Source organism: Salvelinus fontinalis, chromosome 7, assembly GCF_029448725.1.
Source record: "Salvelinus fontinalis isolate EN_2023a chromosome 7, ASM2944872v1, whole genome shotgun sequence".
Taxonomy (NCBI): domain Eukaryota; kingdom Metazoa; phylum Chordata; class Actinopteri; order Salmoniformes; family Salmonidae; genus Salvelinus; species Salvelinus fontinalis.
In genome coordinates, this window is record NC_074671.1 from 21,592,340 (window position 1) to 21,619,028 (window position 26,689).

Below are 26,689 nucleotides of genomic sequence, written 5' to 3' on the forward strand. Positions count from 1 at the left end.
AACATCCAAAATGATAATTGTTTGGAAGTACATCTATTTAATTCATATTGTATTTCGTTTTAAAATCTGGAACTCTGGACAGATACTTACATTTATAGCACTATGCCAACTTGATTGATAAGTTGGCATAGTGCGAGAAATCAACAAAAGTATTTTTGTCTGCACAGACTAATCTCTTGACCTTTGAAGAATGCCTTCCATTTTTATTCATTTTCGATGTTGGCTGTGATTGTTTTTCTTGATGTATTACCATTGACAGTTCCACAGTGATTTAGGGATACAATATAAATGGCTGCAACAGAAATCATGTTAGAAATAAAAAAAACACAACTCTAATCTTATTTCAAGTGGAGGACTTGTCTCCTTCAGAGACTGGTGGAATAAATCTTTTCAATTTACCCTTTTGGTAAACACATTTGGGACGACGAATGAGGTGTGTGCGCTCACGTGCATGTGTGCGCTCACGTGCATGTGCGCTCACGTGCATGTGTGTGCGTGCGTGTGTGTTTGCGTGTGTGTGCGAGAGAGAGAAAGTTTTGTCTTGGCACCAGCAATACAGGCCATAAACCTGACGAATTCTATATATCTTATTTGGTTTGTCTTAGAAGCTTGGTGCTTGATATATTATGGCAAGAGAAATGTTTGGTGTTGCTCTAGATGTCTCAATCTAACACATAAGCAGAACCATAAGGGCTATTTGTCTACCCTGACACTCAAAAGACTTATTGGTCTACCCCAGCTAATCATCTGTAAGGTCTCATTCATTGTAACTTAATTTCAAATAGATACTCATAACGCATGGGTTTGCACAGTTGGATAACTAAAACCCATGTTATAGACGATGAGGCTATATAGGCTATAACATGGGTTTAAGTTATCCAACAGTGAAAACCCTTGCATGATGAGTATCCATCTGAAATTAAGTTACAATGAATGACAACTTATGGAATTCAAGTCAGGTTTATGGCCTGTACAGTGCCTTCGGAAAGTATTCAGACCCTTTGACTTGTTGTTGCACATTTGTTACATTACAGCCTTATTCTAAAATGTATTAAATAAAAAATAATCAGCAATCTACACACACTAACCCATAATGACAAAGCGAAAACAGGTGCATCCTGTTTCCATTGATTATCCTTGATGTTTCTACAACTTGATTGGAGTCCACCTATGGTAAATTCAATTGATTGGACATAATTTGGAAAGGCACACACCTGTCTATATAAGGTCCCACAGTTGACAGTGCATGTCAGAGCAAAAACCAAGCGATGAGGTCAAAGGAATTGTCCGTAGAGCTCAGAGACAGAATTGTTTCGAGGCACAGAACTGGGGAAGGGTAACAAAACATTTCTGCAGCATTGAAGGTCCCCAAGAACACATTGGCCTCCATCATTCTTAAATGGAACCCCCAAGACTCTTCTTAGAGCTAAAGAGCATTGGTTCTTGGTCAAACTTCCAGAAGGACTACCATCTCTGCAGCACTCCACCCATAAGGCCTTTATGGTAGATTGGCCAGACGGAAGCCACTCTTCAGCAGCAGTGGCTGGGAGATTAGTCGGGATCGATGCAAAGAGGAACGGAGCAAAGTACAGAGAGATGCTTGATGAAAACCTGTTCCAGACCGCTCAGGACCTCAGACTGGGGCGAACATGATAAAGACCCGAAGCACACAGCCAAGATAACACAGGAGTGGCTTCGGGACATGTCTCAATGTCCTTGAGTGGCTCAGCAAGAGCCCGGAATTAAACCCGATCGAACATCTCTGGAGAGACCTGAAAATAGCTGTGCAGCAACACTCCCCATCCAACCTGACAGAGCTTCAGAGGATTTGCAGAGAAGAATGGGAGAAACTCCCCAAATACAGGTGTCCCAAGCTTGTAGCATCATACCCAATAAGAGACTCGATACTGTAATCGCTGCCAAAGGTGCTACAACAAAGTACTGAGTAAAAGGTCTGAATACTTATGTAAATGTGATATTAAAGTTTATTTTATTTTATTGCATTTGATAACATTTCTAAAAACCTGTTTTTGCTTTGCCAGTATGGGGTATTGTGTGTAGATTGATGAGAAAAAAACGATTTAATTCATTTTAGAATAAGGCTGTAACGTAACAGAATTTTGAAAAAGTTAAGTGGTCTGAATACTTTCCAAAGGCACTGAATGTAGTTAATATATGCTGACCCAATTTTACCTACTTGCCTGTTGACTAAATCAATCAATGAAAAGCATGCATTATCTTCAAAGCTCTTTCTGGCCAGCCTGAAGCAAGCCTTGTGATTGGTTTGTTGGTTGTCATCCCCATCCAGCACACGCAGGACCTTCTGACCTTAAGAGCTCCGTGACCCAGGGAGTGTGCCCCACTCCGGGCTGCAGGGGCGTGGGCCACATCAAAGGAGCCAAATACACAGGACACCACAGGTAAGACACCTGTTGATGACTACATTGTCTGACAATATCCGCCGGTCCAGAAAAATCCCCAATCGCCTAAACCCTGTAGATCTGAAGGGATTAGAAAGGTATCAGCAGTATGGTAGTAGTTCCACCTTGCTCTCTGATAGGCTTGGTAGCACGTTCACTATGTTGCTTATACCCATCAAATCAAACACATCCTTTCCAATCCCTACAAGTACTTAGAGGGTAGCGGCTAAGAATTGTTTCTGGGCCAGACCTATCCCCAGCTTGGCTTTTCTGATAGCATGTCACCATTGTTTAGAGGCATATTTTGTTTGCTCAATTTGCTTCCTGTGTGCCCATTGACACCCAGATCAGGAAGGACTAATTACACAAATGAAGGTATTATCCACCAACAGCTGGCTTTGGCAAGGTGAGATGTGGATGCCATTGTCTGTGGGTAATATATATGCTGCTGTAACTGCAGCATTGCATGGCCTGTTGGTTGGCTCCATGCAACAACAGTGAGAGTATGTTGCTAGCATTAACATCCAGCAATAGGTCGTTGGAGCACGAATCCTTGCTAGCATTAGCATTTAGCTCCAGGCTAGCTGACCTGGGCTTCTCTGTAGGGCAAGATAGGGCTGCAGCCAGCCGGGTTCTAAGCTTTTCACCTAGGGGAGCCAGAGGTGCCTCCACAAAGGAGAGGAGAAAAAGGAATGATGGAGGAGAGGCACTCCTGGACCATGTTCACTCACGGAGCTCACATACGAGTAGCCTAGAGAAGTTAACCCTGCAGCTTGCAGGCCTGCTCCATGCTCTTCTCCTTGCCAAGACTCTGCCTGACTGACTGACTGCCAGAGCAGCAGCGCACAGTCTATCACCGGCTGTCATACCACTGAGGTTATTTCCCTCTCTAACCCATTTGTTTTACAAAAACACACCGCTTTGCTCAGTTTTTGATTATGGAAGAGGATGTGTCTTTGAATATATGGCACTTTAGGTGAAAAAATTTGGAATCTTGCCGACTAATATTAATTTTAGTCGTGGTATATTTTGACAATGCCAGGTGTCAAAGTTGACTTTTTCAATAAACAAACTGCAGATCTTACTCTGTTTTTATAATGTAGTCAATACTATACGACAGTGGTAGTATAGTAGTCCTTCCATTCACCCCTCTGCTCCTCCCTCTCTCCCTTTCTCTGTCTCCCTGAGCGTCTGTCTGAGGATTCAACTCGCCCTCTGCTATTTTTGTGCCTCACCTTTTCCAAGGATATAATCAACTCTGAATGGAATGAGAGTGGAGTGTGCATACCCCCCCCTGCACACCCCTCTCCACAGCCCACTGTCGGATCCTGATCAAGAAATGGAAAGACATTCAGTGACAGAGTCCTCCACAACCACAGTACCATGCTTTAAGCCCTGTTACTGCAGCAAAAGAAAAACTCTCTAGAAACGTGGCTCTAACCCAACTTCATTAGCAACTCATTTGAATTTCATCTGCATGAATTTTTATGAACTCAGAACTTCAGTTTTATTTGGAGAATAACATATGTGGGTATAAATATGTGACCGACTAGCTCGATTCGGTCTTATGTAGCAACATTTCAAATGGTGTATTTTACATTGGATAAAAGTAGAGACTCAGAGCTAGAAAATGTTGATAAACTTGTAACCTCACTTTTTGAGAAAATGGACCTTGAATGTTTTGGTACACCTACTGGAGAGCTCTTCTTTGTCTACAGCCACCAACATAATTCACACCCTCTTAAGCCTTAGCCCCACCCATCTCTTCAAGGATTCACATGTGAGGCCATGTACAAAACAACCAAAGATTTCAAGACTAAAGGCTGGTTTATACTACGGGTGTGTTCGTAAATTCAATCTGGAGTGCCAGAGTGTGCTCAGAGTGAGCTCTGGGCGTTCATAAACTCAGAGCGTTGTCAGATTGTCCGTGTGTAAATTCAGAGCGCTTCGCTCTCGGGGAGTTCAGAGCGCTCATTGGACGCTCTGGCCGAGGAGTAGGGTTGATCTGAGCATTATGACCTAACAACAGCAGTCAAGCACCCAAGCTGACTGGCTAATGTTGGCTAGCTTGCTAGCAACTTCCAAACACAAATGAGGGAACAGCTCACTCTGACCATTTTACTCGCCCTAGCAGAGCTGTTTAGGCTGTTTTTATGTTATCCAGAGCATTGGTGACTGCAACTGTGCTGCAGGCAACAATTGAATTGCTCTTTTTTTCCAACGTTTACTGACACCGGAGATATTCAACGGGTGTTAAACGTTCGGAAATTCGTATACATGAATGGATGCTTCTCCCTCTTTCACGGGTGGATGGTTGCCCTTAGTTTGAAGATGTAAACCAGAGACAGGTGTTTTATACAACAGCCTTCTGTGTGTTCTCTTTTTGACTCCGTCTGCATATTTGCAATCAAAAAGCCAGAATTCTCTCAATTTCTTTAGCTATTAAACTCTAATGCCACTGATTTCAAAACTCGGTTCTCCAGAAAGTGGAGAGCAACACTTTTGCAGGTATCCTACTTGATATCTTTAAAAAAAGCTCTGTTACTAAGGATTACCTACACAAACTGATCAGCGCATGTTATAGACCGAAGCGTGCTACATGGCAGAACAATCGGAACTCATCTCTCAGCATGTCCAGCCCACCCATTATCTCAGCCAATCATGGCTAGCGGAAAGGTTCCTGTCTTTTTCCATGGCTAAACCGACTAGTCTCGTAATTTAACAATTGTATTCCTATTTACAGATGGCATACAAGTGTGTTATTAAGGCACATGAAAGTTTACATGTTCCAGAAGGCATTTCTGCCCCCAAAAAACTTTTTTATTAAAAAAGTTTAAGTTCAAATAGCTCTTCTATGAAGTGACGTGCGACATATGCGTAGTTTCCTGAAACAAGTCACATATCATCACTTCTTTTATGTTATTGTGGCATGTTTTCATTCTTTAATGGCCCCCGTCATCTGAGTAAACAGTTGTGACTGCTTAGAGGCTGTTGGGAGCAGAGACACTGAGGCTCACATTATTACGACTCACACACAAACACACACGCAAACACACAGGAACACACACACACAGAGCTGTATTCAGTCATCTCTGCAGTGCACGGTAATAAAACCATCAATCGACATGCATATTAAAATAACTAATCAGGAAGATGAGAGCTATTTAATACCCCCACATGGCATTACGCTCCGGCACCCTCAATGATTTTGATGAAAGTATTTTTAATTCCAGAGGCGTTATTGGTGAAGAGGTAATATTATCCTAGTTTGAATTTTGGTATTAGCCTGAAGGTTTGGGAGTGTGGGAGCTCATCTACTGCTCGAGTCGAGCGTTATGCAATCTCATTATAATAATCTCATGAATATTTATAAAACGGTGACTTACTTTACTTTGAAGAAAAATAAATGTACATTTGTATGTGTTGAGAGACCTTCAGGGTGTTATACAATTCACCTTTCGATAATTTTGGGTTTAACTTTTGACCTCAAAGGGTCAACTCATTTACAGAATACGACGCCGCACAAAGACAAGTCATGTTCATTTCCATTGAGATAACATTTGAATGGAAAGTGCCCACTTTAGCGCCCTGCCTGGGCATTAGAACAGCCCAGCACGGCTCTTTCCTGCAGTACAAATTGATCTTATCTCTCTAAACCATCTGCAGTGGAGGAAAGGGCACAGAGTGGGGTGACCAACCACTCTCTGAACAACGTAATTTTAGCTTCTCAACACTCAGACTACTGCTGCAATCTATTTTTGAGCTACTAAAACCCTGCCGCTTCAGACGCCTGTAGTTCCATCATGCAGCATTTTGTTTTAATGAACGCAAGCATGGTCGATTTCCACAGCTGGCGTCAACATAAATTATCTCATCCCGGCTTAAAGTCTCCGGTCTGCTGAGAGCGCAGTTTCATCCCCCTATCAAAATGCACAGATGTATGTGTTTTTCCTTGGCCCGTGCTACGGTTTAGTTGGTCCCAAGGTAGAAGCGTGTCTGTGTCTGTCTGTATGTGTGTCGGCTCAATTTATAGCAACAGATGCAGGCCGACAGTGCATTCGGAAAGTATTCAGACCCCTTGACATTTTCCACACTTTGTTACGTTACAGCCTTATTCTAAAATGTATTCAATTTTCTCTCATCCATCAACACACAATACCCCATAATGACAAAGCAAAAACAGATTTTTAGACATGTTTGCAATTTTATAAAGAAAGACCCTTTACTTTGTTGAAGCACCTTTGGCAGCGATTACAGCCTCAAGTCTTCTTGGATATGATGCTACAAGCTTGTAGCCCTGTATTTGAGAAGTTTCTCCCATTCTTCTCTGCAGATCCTCTCAAGCTCTGTCAGGTTGGATGGGAAGTGTTGCTGCACAGCTATTTTCAGATCTCCAGAGATGTTCGATCGGGTTTAATTGCGGGCTCTTGCTGAGCCACTCAAGGACATTCAGAGACTTGTCCTGAAGCCACTCCTGCGTTGTCTTGGCTGTGTGCTTAGGGTCGTTGTCCTGTTGGAAGGTGAACCTTCACCCTAGTCTGAGGTCCTGAGTGGTCTGGAACAGGTTTTCATCAGGGATATCACTGTACTTTGCTCTGTTCATTTTTGCCTCAATCCTGGCTAATCTCCCAGTCCCTGCCGCTGAAAAACATCCCCACAGCATGATGCTGCCACCACCACCATACTTCACTGTAGGGATGGTGCCAGGTTTCATCCAGACGTGACGCTTGGCATTCAGGCCAAAGAGTTCAATCTTGGTTTCATCAGACCAGAGAATCTTGTTTCTCATGATCTGAGAGACGTTTAAGTGCCTTTTGGCAAACTTCAAGCGGGCTGTCATGTACCTTTTACTGAAGAGTGGCTTCTGTCTGGCCAATCTACCATAAAGGCCTTATTGGTGGAGTGCTGCAGAGATGGTTGTCCTTCTGGACGTTTGACCAAGAACCATCGGGTTCTTGGTCAACTCCCTGACCAAGGCCCTTCTCCTTCGAGTGTTCAGTTGGGCCGGGCGGCCAGTCTAAGAAGAGTCTTGGTGGTTCCAAACTTCTTTTATTTAAGAATGATGAAGGCCACTGTGTTTTGGGGGACCTTCAATGCTGCAGAAATACTTTAGTACGCTTCCACAGATCTGTTCCTCAACACAATCCTGTCTCGGAGCTCTACGGACAATTCCTTTGACCTTATGGCTTAGTTTTGCTCTGTCATGCACTCTCAACTGTGGGACCTTAAATAGATAGGTGTGTGCCTGTCCAAATCAGGTCCAATCAATTGTCTCCTTATCTATGCCTGTTAACACTCTGTTTCCAGTGGACATTTTTTCTCATTAAAATTCATGGCCGGCCTTGAGATGCATAGGCTGGGCATATAGACTGTAATGGAGCGTGAAGATGTGGGCTTTTGTGATGTGTCAGAGCAACCTTTTCTTGATCTCTGATCTCCCACTACAAACCAGCTGTAAGTTCCAGTGTTTCCTTTAGCATTGTATAGGCGGATGTGGCCCCTCATTTAGCTCCGTTGGCCCCCAGCTAAGAGAGTTTGGCCTCAATTGGTTGACAGTTGTCATGTCAGAGCAGGCCTGGATGTTGCTTTGGGGGACTTAAGAGGTGCCCAGCCTTGAAAGTAATCTTGGTGGGGAAAACATGTACAACAAATGAGAGCAGTTGGCCCTCACCACCCCAGTGACTTGCTTGCTGTTACACTTATAGTGACCCCTCATTTACTCGTTGCTGTATATTTCTTTGCAGCCAAAATAATGAGTTGTCAACTATTGTTGTCTATAAACAATGACAAGCCACCAGGTTCTGACAACTTGGATGGAAAGTTACTGAAGATATTGCCACCCATATTTTCCAAATCTTCAATCTAAGCCTACTAGAAAGTGTGTGCTCTCCAGGTAGAATCAGGAATTCCCCAGGGCAGCTGTCTAGGACCCTTACTTTTCAATCTTTACTAATGACATGCCACTGGCCTTGAGTAAAGCCGGTTTGTCTATGTATGTATGCGGATGACTCAACACTATACATGTCAGCTACACCAGGGAGTGAATTCACTGCAGCACTTAACAAAGAGCTGCAGTTAGTTTTAGATTTGGTGGCAAAGAATAAGTTATTTCTAAATATTTCAAAAACTAAAAGCATTGTATTTGGGCGAAATCATTCACTAAACCCGAAACCTCAACTAAAACTTGTAATACATAATGTGGAAATTGAGCAAGTTGAGGTAACTAAACTGCTTGGAGTAACCCTGGATTGTAAGCTGTCATGGTCAAAACACGTTGATACAACAGTAGCTAAGATGGGGAGAAGTCTGTCCATAATAAAGCGCTACTCTGGCTTCTTAACTTCTCTAGGGTAGGGGGCACTATTTTCACCTCCGGATGAAAAGCGTGCCCAAAGTAAACTGCCTGCTACTCAGGCCCAGAGGCTAGGATATGCATATAATTGGTCGATTTGGATAGACAACACTCTAAAGATTCCAAAACTGTTAAAATAAGGTCTGTGAGTATAACAGAACTGATTTGGCAGGCGCAAACCTGAGAAAAATCCCTCTAGGAACTAGGATGTTTTTTATTTTTGTAATTTTCCATTCAATGCCATTACAGTATCCTTTGACTTAGGACTCAAATTGCAGTTCCTATGCCTTCCACTAGATGTCACAGTCTTTAGAAATTGTTTCAGGCTTGTATTCTGAAAAATGAGGGAGTAAGACCAGTCTGAATGACTAGACCCTAAGTGTCACAGAGCTTTTTCATGCGCAATCCCGCCTTTCTTGTTTACCTTTTATATTGACAACGTTATTGTCCGGTTGAAATATTATCGATTATTTAGGCTAAAAACAACCTGAGGATTGAATATAAACATCGTTTGACATGTTTCTTTGAACTTTACGGATACAATTTGGATTTTGTCTGCCTGTTGTGACTGCGTTTGAGCCTGTGGATTACTGAAGAAAACACGCAAACAAAACGGAGGTTTGTGGATATAAACATGGATTTTATCGAACAAAACAAACATTTATTGAGTAAATGGATGTCTTCTGAGTTCAACCATATGAAGATCATCAAAGGTAAGTGATTCATTTTATCTCTATTTATGACTTTTGTAACTCTTCTACTTGGCTGGCTACTGTTTGTAATGATTTGTCTGCTGGGCGATGTTCTCAAATAATCGCATGATATGCTTTCACCATAAAGCCTTTTTGAAATCTGACACCGTGGTTGGATTCACATGAAGTTAATCTTTAAACCTATGTAATACAATTGTATGTTTTCTGAATTTTTTATAATCAGTATTTCTGTTTTTGAATTTGGCGCTCTGCAATTTCACTGGATGTTGGTCAGGTGGGATGCTACTGTAGAGAGGTTTTAACAAGGCAGGTCCTACAGGCTCTAGTTTTGTTGTACCTGGACTACTGTTCAGTCGTGTGGTCAGGTGCCACAAAGAGGGACCTCTGAAAATTACAGGGCTGCACTGCTGGCCCTTAAATGGACACGGAGAGCTAACATGAATAATATGCATGTATATCTCTCATGGCTCAATGTCACGAGAATTTTGTTCTCAGTGTTCATAATATCCAATTGAATTAATTACTCAGCCTGAAACCCAGAATTTGTAAGAAACTGGTTGAAATTAATCAGACGGAGGCCCAGCCACAATAGTCAGAAAATGTATTTACGAGAGCGCTCTGCTTATCATTTCCTGTACATTGGTTTATATACCTCACATTTCGTCATAACTGTCCCTCCTCCTCTAATACAATGATAATATAGTTCACAAGTCTTCTCCTACTCATACATTGCCTGCCACCTGTAATACAATCTACTACAAGCCCAAGGTTTCTCCCCTCCCTGGGTGGGGAGACTTCCTTCCCTGTTATCAGTTCCACAGTGGTCACAAGTTGTCTGCCACAGTTCCTTGCCTGCTAACTCTCCCTCTTTCTTATGGACAAACATTCTTCATCACAGGTTATAATTCTACGTTAAATGTATACATCATTATTCATAAAAATCGCATAACACTCAATGTGGAGGACAGATTGACTTCATCACAACTTGTTTCTGTAAGAAGTGTTGACATGCTGAATGCACCGAGGTGTCTGTTTTAATTTGCATTTTATTGCATGACATAAGTATTTGATACATCAGAAAAGCAGAACTTAATATTTGGTACAGAAACCTTTGTTCGCAATTACAGAGATCATATGTTTCCTATAGTTCTTGACCAGGTTTGCACACACTGCAGCAGGGATTTTGGCCCACTCCTCCATACAGACCTTCTCCAGATCCTTCAGGTTTCGGGGCTGTCACTGGGCAATACGGACTTTCAGCTCTCTCCAAAGATTTTCAATTGGGTTCAGGTCTGGAGACTGGCTAGGCCACTCCAGGACCTTGAGATGCTTCTTACGGAGCCACTCCTTAGTTGCCCTGGCTGTGTGTTTTGGGTCGTTGTCATGCTGGAAGACCCAGTCACGACCCATCTTCAATGCTCTTACTGAGGGAAGGAAGTTGTTGGCCAAGATCTTGCAATACATGGCCCCATCCATCCTCCCCTCAATACGGTGCAGTCATCCTGTCCCCTTTGCAGAAAAGCATCCCCAAAGAATGATGTTTCCACCTCCAGGCTTCACGGTTGGGATGGTGTTCTTGGGGTTGTATTCATCCTTCTTCTTCCTCCAAACACGGCGAGTGGAGTTTAGACCAAAAAGCTCTATTTTTGTCTCATCAGACCACATGACCTTCTCCCATTCCTCCTCTGGATCATCCAGATGGTCATTGGCAAACGTCAGACGGGCCTGGACATGCGTTGGCTTAAGCAGGGGACCTTGCGTGCCCTGCAGGATTTTAATCCATGACGGCGTAGTGTGTTACTAATGGTTTTCTTTGAGACTGTGGTCCCAGCTTTCTTCAGGTCATTGACCAGGTCCTGCCGTGTAGTTCTGGGCTGATCCCTCACCTTCCTCATGATCATTGATGCCCCACAAGGTGAGATCTTGCATGGAGCCCCAGACCGAGGGTGATTGACCGTCATCTTGAACTTCTTCCATTTTCTAATAATTGCGCCAACAGTTGTTGCCTTCTCACCAAGCTGCTTTCCTATTGTCCTGTAGCCAATCCCAGCCTTGTGCAGGTTTACAATTTTATCCCTGATGTTCTTACACAGCTCTCTGGTCTTGGCCATTGTGGAGAGGTTGGAGTCTGTTTGATTGAGTGTGTGTGGACAGGTGTCTTTTATACAGGTAGCGAGTTCAAACAGGTGCAGTTAATACAGGTAATAAGTGGAGAACAGGAGGGTTTCTTAAAGAAAAAAACTAACAGGTCTGTGTGAGATGGAATTCTTACTGGTTGGTAGGTGATCAAATACTTATGTCATGCAATAAAATGCAAATTAATTATTTAAAAATAATAAAATGTGACTTTCTGGATTTTTGTTTTAGATTCCGTCTCTCACAGTTGAAGTGTACGTACCTATGATAAAAATTACAGACCTCTACATGCTTTGTAAGTAGGAAAACCTGCAAAATCGGCAGTGTATCAAATACTTGTTCTCCCCACTGTATATCCAAAATGCCCATTTTATTTGGCGTGTTTGATCCAGAAATACACCGGGTCCAACTTGCGCAATGTGACTACAAAATATCTCAAATGTTACCTGTAAGCTTTGTCCAAACATTTCAAACTACTTTTGGAATACATCTTTATGTATTTTTTTACGTAAATAATCGATAAAATTGAACAAGAGATGATCTGTGTTCAATACCGGAGGAAAACAAAGTGTAGCGCACCTCTAACAAAGAGTACACTTCCCTCGAGCCTCATTCTGAACAGTGTTACTTCTTCATTTCTTAAAGGAAAAACCTCAACCAATTTCTAAAGACTGTTGACATCCAGTTGAAGCGAAAGGAACTGCAAGAAGGTCCCTTAGAAATCTGGATTCCCAATGAAAACCCATTGAAAAGAGAGTGACCTCAAAAGAAAAAAAATCTGAATAGTTTGACCTTGGGGTTTTGCCTTCCAAATAAGTTCTGTTATACTCACAGACATGATTCAAACAGTTTTTGAAACTTCAGAGTGTTTCTATCCAAATCTACTAATAAAATGCATATCTTAGGTTTTTGGCCTGAGTAGCAGGCAGTTTACTTTGGACACGCTTTTCATCCCGACGTGAAAATACTGCCACCTATCCCAGAGAAGTTAAACTACTAGCACACAGCTCGGACACACATGCATACCCCACAATACATGCCACCAAAGGTCTCTTCACAATCCCCAAGTCAAGAACAGACAATGGGAGGCGCACAGTACTACATTGTTCCATGTAGCCATGGCTCTTTCTTCCACATCAGGTAACTGATGCAAGCAGTAGAATCAGATTTTAAAAACGGATAAAGATACACCTTATGGAACAGCAGGGACTGTGAAGAGACACACACACACACACACACACAGGCACACATACACATAAGACACACACTCTACAAACATACACATGGATTTTGTATTGTAGATAAGTGGTGGTAGTAGAGTGATGGCCTGAGCGAACACACTTAATGTGTTGTGAAAAATGTTATGACATGTAATATTTTAAATTGTATATAACTGCCTTGATGATGCTGGACACGAGGAAGAGTTGCTCCTGCCTTGGCAGCAGCTAATGGAGATTCTTCAAAAATGCAAATACAAAACTGTATCTGTAAATATATACACTCACGCTGTTAGCCAAGGCCTTAAAAGATAACTATAGCCTCAAGTTTAAAGAAAGAGTCAGCTAATTCTGCAGATTAGACTCCATATTATCAAAGGAAATTGAATGACTAACAGAACAGACAGATAGCAATAAAACTGTACCATAAAGGCTCAGAGAAAGTTGGAGGAAAAATAAAAATAAATGGAGGAACTTGTACAAGAAAGATCCAGTGTAATATATTCTAAAAAAATAATGCAAACTGGATGGAATATGGGGAAAATGCACCAAATTCTTTTTCAATTTTCAACATAGAAATGCTACCAATTATTTTTTTTACTGAAACTTGTTAGAAATTATGGATTCACTCATGATTCACCGAACGATATTTTGAAAGAGAAGGTAAAGTACTTTAAGAATATGTTTTCATTTCAGTCTCCTCCATCTCCACTAACCTCAGGTAATTGTATGGACTTTTACCCTATTAATAATGTAAAATTAACTTCTGTACAGAAAGACTCATGTGAAGGCCAAATTACAGAGGAGGAACTTCTTGATGCAATTAAAGCCCTTTAGTCCGGGAAAACTCCAGTGCTGGATGGTATACCAGTGGAAGTGTACCAGAGGACCATTATAAGCATGTTTTAGCCACTCTTATATAAACGGTAGATCATCGGACACGCAACAAGGTCTGATTTCATTATTACTGAAACAAGATCCAAGTGGTGTATATACATTGGGGCAAAAAAGTATTTAGTCAGCCACCAATTGTGCAAGTTCTCCCACTTAAAAAGATGAGAGAGGCCTGTAATTTTCATCATATGTACACTTCAACTATGACAGACAAAATGAGAAGAAAAAAATCCAGAAAATCACATTGTAGGATTTTTAATGAATTTATTTGCAAATTATGGTGGAAAATAAGTATTTGGTCACCTACAAACAAGCAAGATTTCTGGCTCTCACAGACCTGTAACTTCTTCTTTAAGAGGCTCCTCTGTCCTCCACTCGTTACCTGTATTAATGGCACCTGTTTGAACTTGTTATCTGTATAAAAGACACCTGTCCACAACCTCAAACAGTCACGCTCCAAACTCCACTATGGCCAAGACCAAAGAGCTGTCAAGGACACCAGAAACAAAATTGTAGACCTGCACCAGGCTGGGAAGACTGAATCTGCAATAGGTAAGCAGCTTGGTTTGAAGAAATCAACTGTGTGAGCAATTATTAGGAAATGGAAGACATACAAGACCACTGATAATCTCCCTCGATCTGGGGCTCCACGCAAGATCTCACCCCGTGGGGTCAAAATGATCACAAGAACGGTGAGCAAAAAATCCCAGAACCACATGGGGGGACCTAGTGAATGACCTGCAGAGAGCTGGGACCAAAGTAACAAAGCCTACCATCAGTAACGCACTACGCCGCCAGGGACTCAAATCCTGCAGTGCCATAAAAGCTGAAATAAATCATTCTCTCTACTATTATTCTGACATTTCACATTTTGAAAATAAATTGGTGATCCTAACTGCCTGTGTGGATAGGTAACAGTGTCCTGCACACCTCTGTGTTTATGGGCAGTATATTTGAGGTATTACTTATGCAACCTATCATCTTCCATCACTAATTTAGATGGGGTGTCAAGGGGTGCGTGTGTGTCTGTGTGTACCTGTGTTCTTTTGTGTGTGTGTGAGACAAGAAAAGCACCACCAAGCATTTCTCTCTCTTGCTCTCTCTTTTTCTCTTTCACTCCATTTCACACTTCATTTGCCTAATCTTCTCATTCCTTCATCATGTTTTTTTTGGGCCTCTTCATTGAAGTTTTGTAATGAATATTTCTTGTTCATTTCAAGGTTTGTCATGTTGTTTTGTGGAATGTTGCTTCCGTGTGAGTCATGATCCAAAGTAGAATTCGCTGAACTGAACCAAAAGAAGCATGATAAGAGAGAGAGAGTGAGGGAGAGTGAGACAATAGGGAGAGATAGAGATTTTCTAAAACAGTGGTTTGCTGCAGGAACAGTGCTCTGGCTCAGCAAAGCCTAGAGATGTATATAATTAATTACTTTGAGCACAATAGCAATGTGTCTCTACTCTTTACTGTTTCTGGTTGACCGGACCTCAGCACCACATTGTGGCCAGATTCACACTGACTTTCTCCACATGGTAATTTTGAAGGGATGGTTTGACTGATGCGCTGTGACATGCCGGGCCAAATGAACTCTCACACACACAAACATGTCCTGCTGCATGAACTGGCCGGATGAGAAGTGTATGTTTTAACAGCCATGTCTAACACCATTTATTTTCTCTCTTTCTTTCTCAATCATGCTCTTTCTTCTCTTTCTCTTTCTGGCTCAATCTTTCAATCTGTCTACTTCTCTCTCTGCTCTCACTCTAACTCTCTCCATCCCTATCCCTCTCTCTCTCACCCCTCCCCCTCATTTTCTTTCATTTCTCCACAGTGCCTTCGGCTGTCCCTACTCCGACATCAACATGAAGAAGGAGGCCGTGCTGCCTGACCGGCTGGGCGGTGAAAAGCAGATCACCTTTGTCCCTGTGCACTTTGTCCAGAAGACCAAGAGGCTGTGCACTGCCGATGAACAGGAGGAAGCCACGCCCCAGGACACTCCCATGGAAACCAGGTGGGGGGAAGTGATGTCATTGTGATGATTTGTCAAGATGGCCAGCTGGCCCTGTTTCCATCCTTACTGATCTAACATGATTGGATAGGTAAGAGCAAAGGTTCAACTTCATAGCTTTTACCCAGGAAGGAAGAATGCAATTTCAAATGATTTAAACAGTGTCAGTGTTGCCACCCAACAGATATTTCTAATTGGACCTGCAGCCTTGGATGGAGAGGAGACTTAGCTAAATGCAATCCCAATGTCATTGAACCTCTGTTTCACTTTCAACTGAGATGCCCTGACACTGTTCCAAACTAGAAAAATAACAGCTGTCTTGACATTTTCAAAGTCTTTTTCTTAAAGTCATAACAGAGGACTGCGCACTACTCTCTGCAAATTTAAATTATTCCAAGGTGAGAGTGTTGGAGTCTGAGACGAGGCGGATGACGTGCCGTTGGCTCCTCGGCAGAGAGGTTTAAGGGTGGCAAATTGCATTTTTTCACAATGTCCACAGCAGAATCAGAAGCGTTTCGAATCAGAAGCGTTGGGTTAAACGCCGACTCAGCACTGCCGATCGGCTTAACTTACGGACTGCTCAGAAGGATTTTCTGCTATTGCAGTGGGCTTGCTCTATTTGTCTAGGCCTGGCCGGGCTGTGGATGGCTGGCTGCCAGAGTTTACAGTCGGAAGCTTGTCAAGTGTAATAGCGGAGCGGGAGCTGAGCTGTGATGAACGGTTTTAATATAAAACTAACTTGATTATCAACTTTTTAAATTCCCGCCAGAGGAGTCTTTAATGTGTCGGATGTAATCGTACGTTGTTCTATTAATAAATCGTTGCCGAAGGTTGTTTTCAGAAGCTAAGTGATCCTGTGTTGGTAATGTGATTTGGAATGGTGTCAAGTTGTAGTACCTGCCAAGAAGTCTGTTAGAGTAGGCCGTACTCTACTCATATATATATATACTGAAAAGGTTTTGTTCGAGGTCAGCATTTGTGTAAGTGACTATTGATCACTTACACTACATGAAAATGTTTCTTTCAAGATATATCTTTGGTCTGGGCAGGTAGTAACAAAGCACACGCAAATGCGTCTATTACAATGAACTATGGACTACGGCCGTCATTGAAATAATAATTTTTTCTTAACTGACTTGCCTAGTTAAATAAAGCTTAAATAAAATAAAAATATATATAGAGGCACCTGTCAGGGGTGTCTAGATAGTTTTCTTACAGCATCCAAAACAGTATTTTATTGGACTGTACTACTGATAATGTATGTTTACCACCGTGCATCGCACTGCTGGCTTGCCATTGAAGCTAAGCCGTGTCGGTCCTGGTCGGTCCCTGGATGGGTGACCATATGTTGCTGGAAGTAGTGTTGGAGGGCCAGTAGGAAGCACTATTTCCCCTGATAAAAAAAGAAAAGAAAAAAGATCTCAATTCCCCAGGGCAGTGATTGGGGACTTTGCCCTGTGTAGGATACCCTCTTTCGGATGCGATATTAAATGGGTGTCCTGACTCTCTGTGGTAACCATCTCTGTTCAATGCCTTTTCTCTCTCACTCTTAACCTCTCCCTTTTAACCTCTCTCCCCCCTGCCCACTCACCCTATCTTTCTCTCTGTTTCTACCTTTTGCTTTCTCTATATTTCTTTCTCTCTAATTTTTATCCTCCCTCACTCACTCTCTCCCTTTACTCACTCTCTCCTTCCCCTCTCTCGCACTCCCTCCCTCGCTCCCTCTCTCTCTTTCTCTCCCTCCCTCTCTCTCTCCGTCGCTCTCAGGGCTATGTTGTCAGGGTACGAGGGGGCTGGTCGTCTGAGAGGACGACCCCCAACCAACCCCCTGGTGAAGAGAGAGCCCAGGGAGGAACCAGCCACAGCTCAGGGACAGAAACTCCTCTCTCTGGGGAAGAGAGGCCTACCCAGCAGGTAAGATAAGATTACGTTATTTGTAAATTGTACACAAGGTCCAACTGAAATGTGAATTCCGCTTTTAACCCAACCCCTCTGAAAGACAGACACACACTACCGGTCCAAAGTTTTAGAACACCTACTCATTCAAGAGTTTATCTTTATTTTACTATTTTCTACATTGTAGAGTAATAGTGAAGCCATAAACTATGAAATAACACATATGGAATCATGTAGTAACCAAAAAAGTGTTAAACAAATCAAAATATATTTGAGATTTGAGATTTTTCAAAGTAGCCAGCCTTTGCCTTGATGACAGCTTTGCACACTCTTGGGATTCTCTCAACCAGGTTCACCTGGAATGCTTTTCCAACAGTCTTGAAGGAGTTTCCACATATGCTGAGCTTGGCTGCTTTTCCATCACTCTGCGGTTGGATTCATCACCAAACCATCTCAATTTGGTTGAGGTTGGGGAATTGTCGAGGCCAGGTCATTTGATGCAGCACTCCATCACTCTCCTTCTTGGTAAAATAGCCCTTACACAGCCTGGGGGCGTGTTGGGGCATTGTCCTGTTTAAAAACAAATGATAGTCCCACTAAGCCCAAACCAGATGGGATGGCATATTTCTGCAGAATGCTGTGGTAGCCATGCTGGTTAAGTGTGCCTTGAATTATAAATAAATCACTGACAGTGTCACCAGCAAAGTACCCCCACAACATCACACCAGCTCCTCCATGCTTTACGGTGGAAAAATACGCATGCAGAGATCATCCGTTCACCCACACCGCGTTTCATGAAGACCAAAAACCAAAAATCTCCAGACCAAAGGACAAATTTCCACCTGTCTAATGTCCATTGCTCGTATTTTTTGGCCCAAGCAAGTCTCTTATTGGTGTCCTTTAAGGGAAGGGGGATACCTAGTCAGTTGCACAACTGAATGCATTCAACTGAAATGTGTCTCCCGCATTTAACCCAAACCCTCTGAATCAAAGAGGTGTGGGAGGCTGCCATAATCGACATCCACGTCTTCAGTAGTGGTTTCTTTGCAACAATTCAACCATGAAGGCCTGATTCACACAGTCTCCTCTGAACAGTTGATGTTGAGATGTGTCTGTTACTTGAACTCTGAAGCGTTTATTTGGGCTGCAATTTTTGAGGCTGGTAACTCTAATGAACTTATCCTCTGCAGCAGAGGTAACTCTGGGTCTTCCATTTCTGTGGCGGTCCTCATGAGAGCCAGTTTCATCATAGCGCTTGATAGTTTTTGCGACTGCACTTGAAGAAACATTCAAAGTTCTTGACATGTCTTAAAGTAATGATGGACTGTCGTTTCTCTTTGCTTATTTGAGCTGTTCATGCCATAATATGGACTTGTTCTTTTACCAAATAGGGCTATCTTCTAGAGGTCGACCGATTAATCGGAATGGCCGATTTAATTAGGGCCGATTTCAAGTTTTCATAACAATCGGTAATAGGTTTTTAAATAATATTTTTTACACCTTTATTTAACTAGGCAAGTCAGTTAAGAACACATTCTTATTTTCAATGACGGCCTAGGAACGGTGGGTTAAATGCCTTGTTCAGGGGCAGAATGACAGATTTTTACCTTGTCAGCTCGGGGATTCGTTTTTGCAATCTTCCGGTTACTAGTCCAACGCTCTAACCACCTGCCTTACATTGCACTCCACGAGGAGCCTGCGTGGCAGGCTTGACTACCTGTTACGTGAGGGCAGCAAGAAGCCAAGGTAAGTTGCTAGCTAGCATTAAACTTATCTTATAAAAAACAATCAATCTTAACATAATCACTAGTTAACTACACATGGTTGATGATATTACTAGTTTATCTAGCGTGTCCTGCATTGCATATAATCGATGCGCCTACTTCGACAAACGGTGATGATTTAACAAGCACATTTGCGAAAAAAGCACTGTCGTTGCACCACTGTTGTTGCACCAATGTAATATATTTTTAAACCTGCATATTTAGTTAATATTGCCTGCTAACATGAATTTCTTATAATTAGGGAAATTGTGTCACTTCTCTTGCGTTCCGTGCAAGCAGTCAGGGTATATGCAGCAGTTTGGGCCGCCTGGCTCATTGCGAACTTTGCGAAATCCATTTATTCCTAACAAAGGCCGTAATTAATTTGCCAGAATTGTACGTAATTATGACATAACATTGAAGGTTGTGCAATGTAACAGCAATATTTAGACTTAGATGCCATCCGTTAGATAAAATACGTTACGGTTCCGTATTTCACTGAAAGAATAAACGTTTGGTTTTCAAAATTATAGTTTCCGGATTTGACCATTTTAATGACCAAAGGCTTGTATTTCTGTGTGTTATTATGTTATAATTAAGTCTATGATTTGATAGAGCAGTCTGACTGAGCGATGGTAGGCAGCAGCAGGTTCGTAAGCATTCATTCAAACAGCACTTTCGTGCGTTTGCCAGCAGCTATTGCGCTGTTTATGACTTCAAGCCTATCAACTCCTGAGATTAGGCTGGTATAACCGATGTGAAATGGCTAGCTAGTTAGCGGAGTGCGCGCTAATAGCGTTTCAAACGTCACTCGCTCTGAGACTTGGAGTAGTTGTTCCCCTTGCTCTGCATGGGTAACGATGCTTCGAGGGTGGCTGTTGTCGATGTGTTCCTGGTTCGAGCCCAGGTAGGAGCGAGGAGAGGGACGGAAGCTATACTATTAAACTGCCAATACTAAACTGCCTATAAGAACATCCAATAGTCAAAGGTATATGAAATACAAATGGTATAGAGAGAAATAGTCCTATAAATACTATATTAACTACAACCTAAAACTTCTTACCTGGGAATATTGAAGACTCATGTTAAAAGGAACCACCAGCTTTCATATGGTCTCATGTTTTGAGCAAGGAACTTAAACGTTAGCTTTTTTACTTGGCACATATTGCACTTTTACTTTCTTGCAATATTTAAACCAAATTGAACATGTTTCATTATTTATTTGAGCCTAAATTGATTTTATTGATGTATTATATAAAGTTAAAATAAGTGTTCATTCAGTATTGCTGTAATTGTCATTATTACAACAACAAAAAATAATTGTCCAATTTAATCGGTATCGACTTTATTTGGCCCTCCAATAATCTGTATCGGTATCGGCGTTGAAAAATCATAAACGGTCGACCTCTACTATCTTCTGTATACCACTCCTACCTTGTCACAACACAACTGATTGGTTCAAACACATTAAGAAGGAAAGAAATTCCACAAATTTAACTTTTAACAAGGCATACCTGTTAGTTGAAATGAATTCCAGGTGACTACCTCATGAAGCTGGTTGAGAGAATGCCAAGAGTGTGCAAAGCTGTCATCAAGGCAAAGGGTGGCTATTTGAAGAATCCCAAATATAAAATATATTTTGATTTGTTTAACACTTTTTTGGTTACTACATGATTCCATATGTGATTTCATAGTTTTGATGTCTTCACTATTATTCTACAATGTAGAAAATAGTAAAAATAAAGAAAAACCCTTGATTGAGTAGGTGTTGTGACTGGTAGTGTTCATATACAGGTTTTGGAAAGGTGCAGGGGCTGCCACACTGGGCGCCCGAAGAGCTCTTGTTGTGGGGGGGGTTAAGTGCCTTGCTCAAGGGCACAACGGCAGACAATGGCATCTCATTTTTGATACCAACAACCCACTGGTTGACAGTTCACTTCCTGGTAACTCCGGTGGCTGGCTCGCCCCTCTAACTGCTAGGCTACCTGCCGCCCCAGTACATTATACACTATACCTCAGGCCATAAGGCCTTCTTAATGTTTTACACTACTGATGTTTTACACTTAATGTTTTACACTAAAATCACTAAATAAGTGCTTTTTTTCTTTCTTAATTGCCTTACTCACAGCAGGTCAAGGCCGTGAGGCCTTCCTATCTCCCTACTTACTATCACCACCATGCTGGGAGAATAGAAAAAATATATGTTTTATTGTCACATACACCGGATAGGTGCAGTGAAATGTGTAGTTTTGCAGGGTCAGCCATAGTAGTACAGTGCCCCTGGAGCAAATTAGGGTTAAATGCCTTGCTCAAAGGCACATCGACACATTTTTCACCTTGTCGGCTTGTGTATTTGAACCAGCGACCTTTCGGTTACTGGCCGAACAATCTAAGTACTAGGCTACCTGCTGCCATAATATGACCTGTAATTGTGTGGAGGTGGGTAATGCAAATCTTTGGCTACCGTTTCACCACTCTGCATCTTCAGATTAAACCGGTTTCTCTGGTGAACCATACAATAGCATTTGTTGACCATGCTGTTAGGATACGTGTGGCAGGTGATGTGTTTTTGAGTGAGAGAAGCTCATTGCTGAGCTCAATTTCTTGAAATGAAATCAGCATGCTTTCTTTTTGTTTTAAAATATTTAGCAGTAGTTCAGAAGGTCAGGGCCTGGTTTCCCAAAAGCATCTTAAGGCTCAACGGTTTAAAAAATAAACTTAACCTTTAGATGCTTTTGGGAAACCAGGTCCTGGTCATTTGTACTGTACATCTTCCAAACGGCAGCCATCTTGTCATAGAAAAACTCCTGAGATTTCCAAATCTTACTTTTTGTGAATTGGTTTCACCTCCAAGTCCAATTTCCTGTTCTGTCAATAATTTATAAAAGTGTTAGTCATCTCTCCATATAGCACCACCTGCATTTCCTCTCTCAGCGTCTCAGAGTTCTGTGTCACCGTCACAACTCTCTGTACTCTCTATCAGGGCGTTTTGAGACAGGCGCGTGCTCTGCCACCCGGCTCTTAGTGAGGCCCCCCTGGGGTTCCTCTCGGTCGGGTTGACATGGTGTTAATGCAAGGGCACTGATCCAGAACCGTACATTTGGCCACGCTCGCTCTGTCTGTCTCTGTGGTTACTGTGTTTAGAGCACTGAGATGCAGTGCAGATCAGAGACACGAGGCAGGAGTTTACACACACACACACACATGCACGCACACACACACACACACACACACACACACACACACACTCTCTCACCCATAACACTGGATTGATTCAGTTGAACCTCCAATCTCCCTAAACCCACAAAACCTATTTGAAAAATAACAGATCTCTACTGTATCTGCGGCATCGATTCAAGTCAAACCAAATACTGCCACAATATATTTATAGCCACAGTCTGCTTTATCACAACTTCATGAAATGGCTACAGATCCCTTCAAATTGTGTTTTAACCCCTATCATAACTCGGCCACTGTGATTTCACTTCCCCTGTCACCATACTGTGACCATACTGATGTCAACGACCCACACACCCACCCATCCAAAGCTCTTGGAAATACAAATGCTCTGTCATTAAAGAGCCATGTTGTCGCAGATGGCAAGAGACGGTTGAGAGGGGAAGAGACGGTTGAGAGGGGAAGAGGCGGTTGAGAGGGGAAGAGGCGGTTGAGAGGGGAAGAGGCGGTTGAGAGGGGAAGAGGCGGTTGAGAGGGGAAGAGGCGGTTGAGAGGGGAAGAGGCGGTTGAGAGGGGAAGAGGCGGTTGAGAGGGGAAGAGGCGGTTGAGAGGGGAAGAGGCGGTTGAGAGGGGAAGAGGCGGTTGAGAGGGGAAGAGACGGTTGAGAGGGGAAGAGACGGTTGAGAGGGGAAGAGACGGTTGAGAGGGGAAGAGACGGTTGAGAGGGGAAGAGGCGGTTGAGAGGGGAAGAGGCGGTTGAGAGGGGAAGAGGCGGTTGAGAGGGGAAGAGGCGGTTGAGAGGGGAAGAGGCGGTTGAGAGGGGAAGAGGCGGTTGAGAGGGGAAGAGGCGGTTGAGAGGGGAAGAGGCGGTTGAGAGGGGAAGAGGCGGTTGAGAGGGGAAGAGGCGGTTGAGAGGGGAAGAGGCGGTTGAGAGGGGAAGAGGCGGTTGAGAGGGGAAGAGGCGGTTGAGAGGGGAAGAGGCGGTTGAGAGGGGAAGAGACGGTTGAGAGGGGAAGAGACGGTTGAGAGAGACGGGAGAGAAGCAGGAGAGACGGACGGGGGGGGGGGGGTGAGAGAGAGACAGAAAGAGAGAGTGTGTGTGTGTACAGTAATGCCGTATAGAGCGAGCAGATTAGAAAACCCTGCATCCCAGTGTGATTGATATTGAATTTGTTTTCCCTCATAAACGGCCCGCTCTAGCCAGGTTCTCCTGTGTGTACGTTTATGACGAGGAGCTGATTTCTAAACCCTGTGAAAGATTACCGCATGCCTTGAACATTATGTAAGGCTGCTGTTATATAAAAAATGAAAATAAAAAGTGTCACAAGCCTAAAATTAGGAACAGTTACCTTACATAACCATCGTGGTTGATCCGGCTATATTTTACCGAAAAACATTGGAGCTTGTTATGTAAGATATTTGTATCAATATTTCCTGATCTGGCATGCCTCCCTCAAGATGCAGTGAAAATAAACCCAGTATTGCATTATTCTCTTGTGCATTGGTTGAGTGCAGCAATGTAGCAGAGATTTACACTACCGTTCAAAAGTTTGGGGTCACTTCGAAATGTCCTTTAAAAAAAAAAAAAAAAAAAAAAAAGAAAGTCCATTAAAATAACATCAAATTGATCAGAAATACAGTGTGGACATTGTTATCGTTGTAAATGACTATTGTAGCTGGAAATTATTTTTTTATGGAATATCTACATAGGCGTACAGAGGCCCACTATCAGCAAAAATCACTCCTGTGTTCCAGTGTTAGCTAATACAAGTTTATAATTTTAAAAGGCTAATTGATCATTAGAAAACGCTTTTGCAATTAGGTTAGCACAGCTGAAAACTGTTGATCTCGTACAACGCTGTGTACTACTCCCTTCACAGAACAGCGCAAACTGTCTCTAACCAGAATAGAAAAAGGAGTGGGAGGCCCCGGTGCACAACTGAGCAAGAGGACAAGTACATTAGAGTGTCTAGTTTGAGAAACAGACGCTTCACAAGTCCTTAACTGGCAGCTTCATTAAATAGTACCCGCAAAACACCAGTCTCAACGTCAACAGTGAAGAGGCGACTCCGGGATGCTGGCCTTCTAGGCAAAGTTCAACTGTCCAGTGTCTGTGTTCTTTTTCCCATCTTAATCTTTTCTTTTTATTGGCCAGTCTGAGATATGGCTTTTTCTTTGCAACTCTGCCTAGAAGGCCAGCATCCCGGAGTCGCCTCTTCACTGTTGACGTTGAGACTCATTAATCATTCAATGTTTGTCAGCTCGACTTTCAATCGGGGAGACAAGACCCCTTGAGAGTTTTGAAATAATGAACTTGATACTCTTTGAGCTGGTTTGTGTATTATGAAACATCAACAACGTAGTCCTCTGAGATAGTTTTGGCTTCAACTTGGCTGATCCTCAAGGTTATTTCTATCTGTGGCCAGTCTTGGAAATACTGACAGGACTTTTCCATGGGAACTTCCTTTAGTGCCTCAATTTCTTTTTCTCCTATTCACTGTCACAATCAATTCAAAAGTATGGCTTTCACTGTACACGATGTATGTAGTGTCATAGTCTGAAGTAGACCTGTGCTGTACTGTATGTGCTGTAGCCAACTCTTCTGTCAGAGTATGGCATGACATACTGCACACTGATTACAAAGCATTTGTACTGGACATTTTAAAGTTAGAGCACTCTAAAATCAACTGTAACACAGGCATATGACATTTTAGCACATATTTGAATAAAATGGCCAACTCAAAAGGTTAGTTCTTACTGTGGGGATATTAAGGTTATAACACTCGAAAGTCTATTTTAACATAATAAATATGACCTTTTGGTTTATTCATTTTCATTATATCACCGGATTATTGAAGCTGTAAATCCCGTACTTCCCATTGACAATGATAGAAGAGTTGGCTATAGCTAATGCAGGATGGAAAGTTTACTGTAGTCTGAAGGTCTGAATTAAAAGTGGGCATTTCACTGGTTCTCAATAGTTTGTGCTAGAAATGTTTGACAGGACATTTTTTTTATTTTTTTTTATTGATATGATTTATTTAAGTGTCATACACCTACCGGTGCCCAGCCCACATGGGCTTACAAGACACTAGTAAACACAGTTCCATTTTCCTTGTACTCAACAAAATAACATTTAACAAATGATATCCAGTTGAAGTCGGAAGTTACATACACTTAGGTTGGAGTCATTAACTTGTTTTTCAACTACTCCACAAATGTCTTCTTAACAAACTATAGTTTTGGCAAGTCGGTTAGGACATGTACTTTGTGCATGACACAAGTCATGTTTCCAACAATTTTTTACAGACAGATTATTTCACTTATAATTCACTGTATCACAATTCCAGTGGGTCAGAAGTTTTCATACACTAAGTTGACTGTGCCTTTAAACAGCTTGGAAAATTCCAGAACATGATGTCATGGCTTTAGATAGGCTGATAGGCTAATTTACATAATTTGAGTCAATTGGAGGTGTACCTGTGGACGGATTTCAAGGCCTGCCTTCAAACTCAGGGCCTCTTTGCTTGACATCATGAGAAAATCCAAAGAAATCAGAAAAAGTGTAGACTTCCACAAGTCTGGTTCATCCTCGGGAGCAATTTCCAAATGCCTGAAGGTACCATGTTCATCTGTACAAACAATAGTACACAAGTATAAACACCATGGGACCATGTAGCCGTCATACCGCTCAGGAAGGAGACGCGTTCTGTGTCCTAGAGATGAATGTACTTTGGTGCGAAAAGTGCAAATCAATCCCAGAACAACAGCAAAGGACCTTGTGAAGATGCTGGAGGAAACGGGTACAAAAGTATCTCACTGGTCACCATAGCAGCACCCACACCTAGCACGCACTCTAGCAGGTATATTTCACTGGTCACCTCCAAAGCCAATTCCTGCTTTGGCCGCTTTTCCTTCCAGTTCTCTGCTGCCAATGACTGGAACGATCTGCAAAAATCTCTGAAGCTGGAGACTTATATCTCCCTCACTAACTTTAAGCACCAGATGTCAGAGCAGCTCACAGATCATTGCACCTGTACATAGCCCATCTGTAAATAGCCCATCCAACTACCTCATCCCCATACTGTTATTTATTTTGCTCCTTTGCACCCCAG

At 42.4% G+C, this 26,689-nt stretch overlaps 1 protein-coding gene across 5 annotated transcripts in view; it reads left to right on the forward strand.

Moving 5' to 3' along the window:
- LOC129859201 (lethal(3)malignant brain tumor-like protein 4) overlaps positions 1 to 26,689 on the forward strand; it is a 131,871-nt gene that overhangs the window by 45,849 nt on the left and 59,333 nt on the right. For all 5 annotated transcript variants that reach the window (XM_055928663.1, XM_055928664.1, XM_055928665.1 and 2 more), the window contains 3 exons: positions 2,309 to 2,420; positions 15,562 to 15,741; positions 17,506 to 17,652. In XM_055928663.1, the coding sequence (XP_055784638.1) occupies positions 2,309 to 2,420; positions 15,562 to 15,741; positions 17,506 to 17,652 (439 nt within the window). The remainder of the gene's footprint in view (positions 1 to 2,308; positions 2,421 to 15,561; positions 15,742 to 17,505; positions 17,653 to 26,689) is intronic.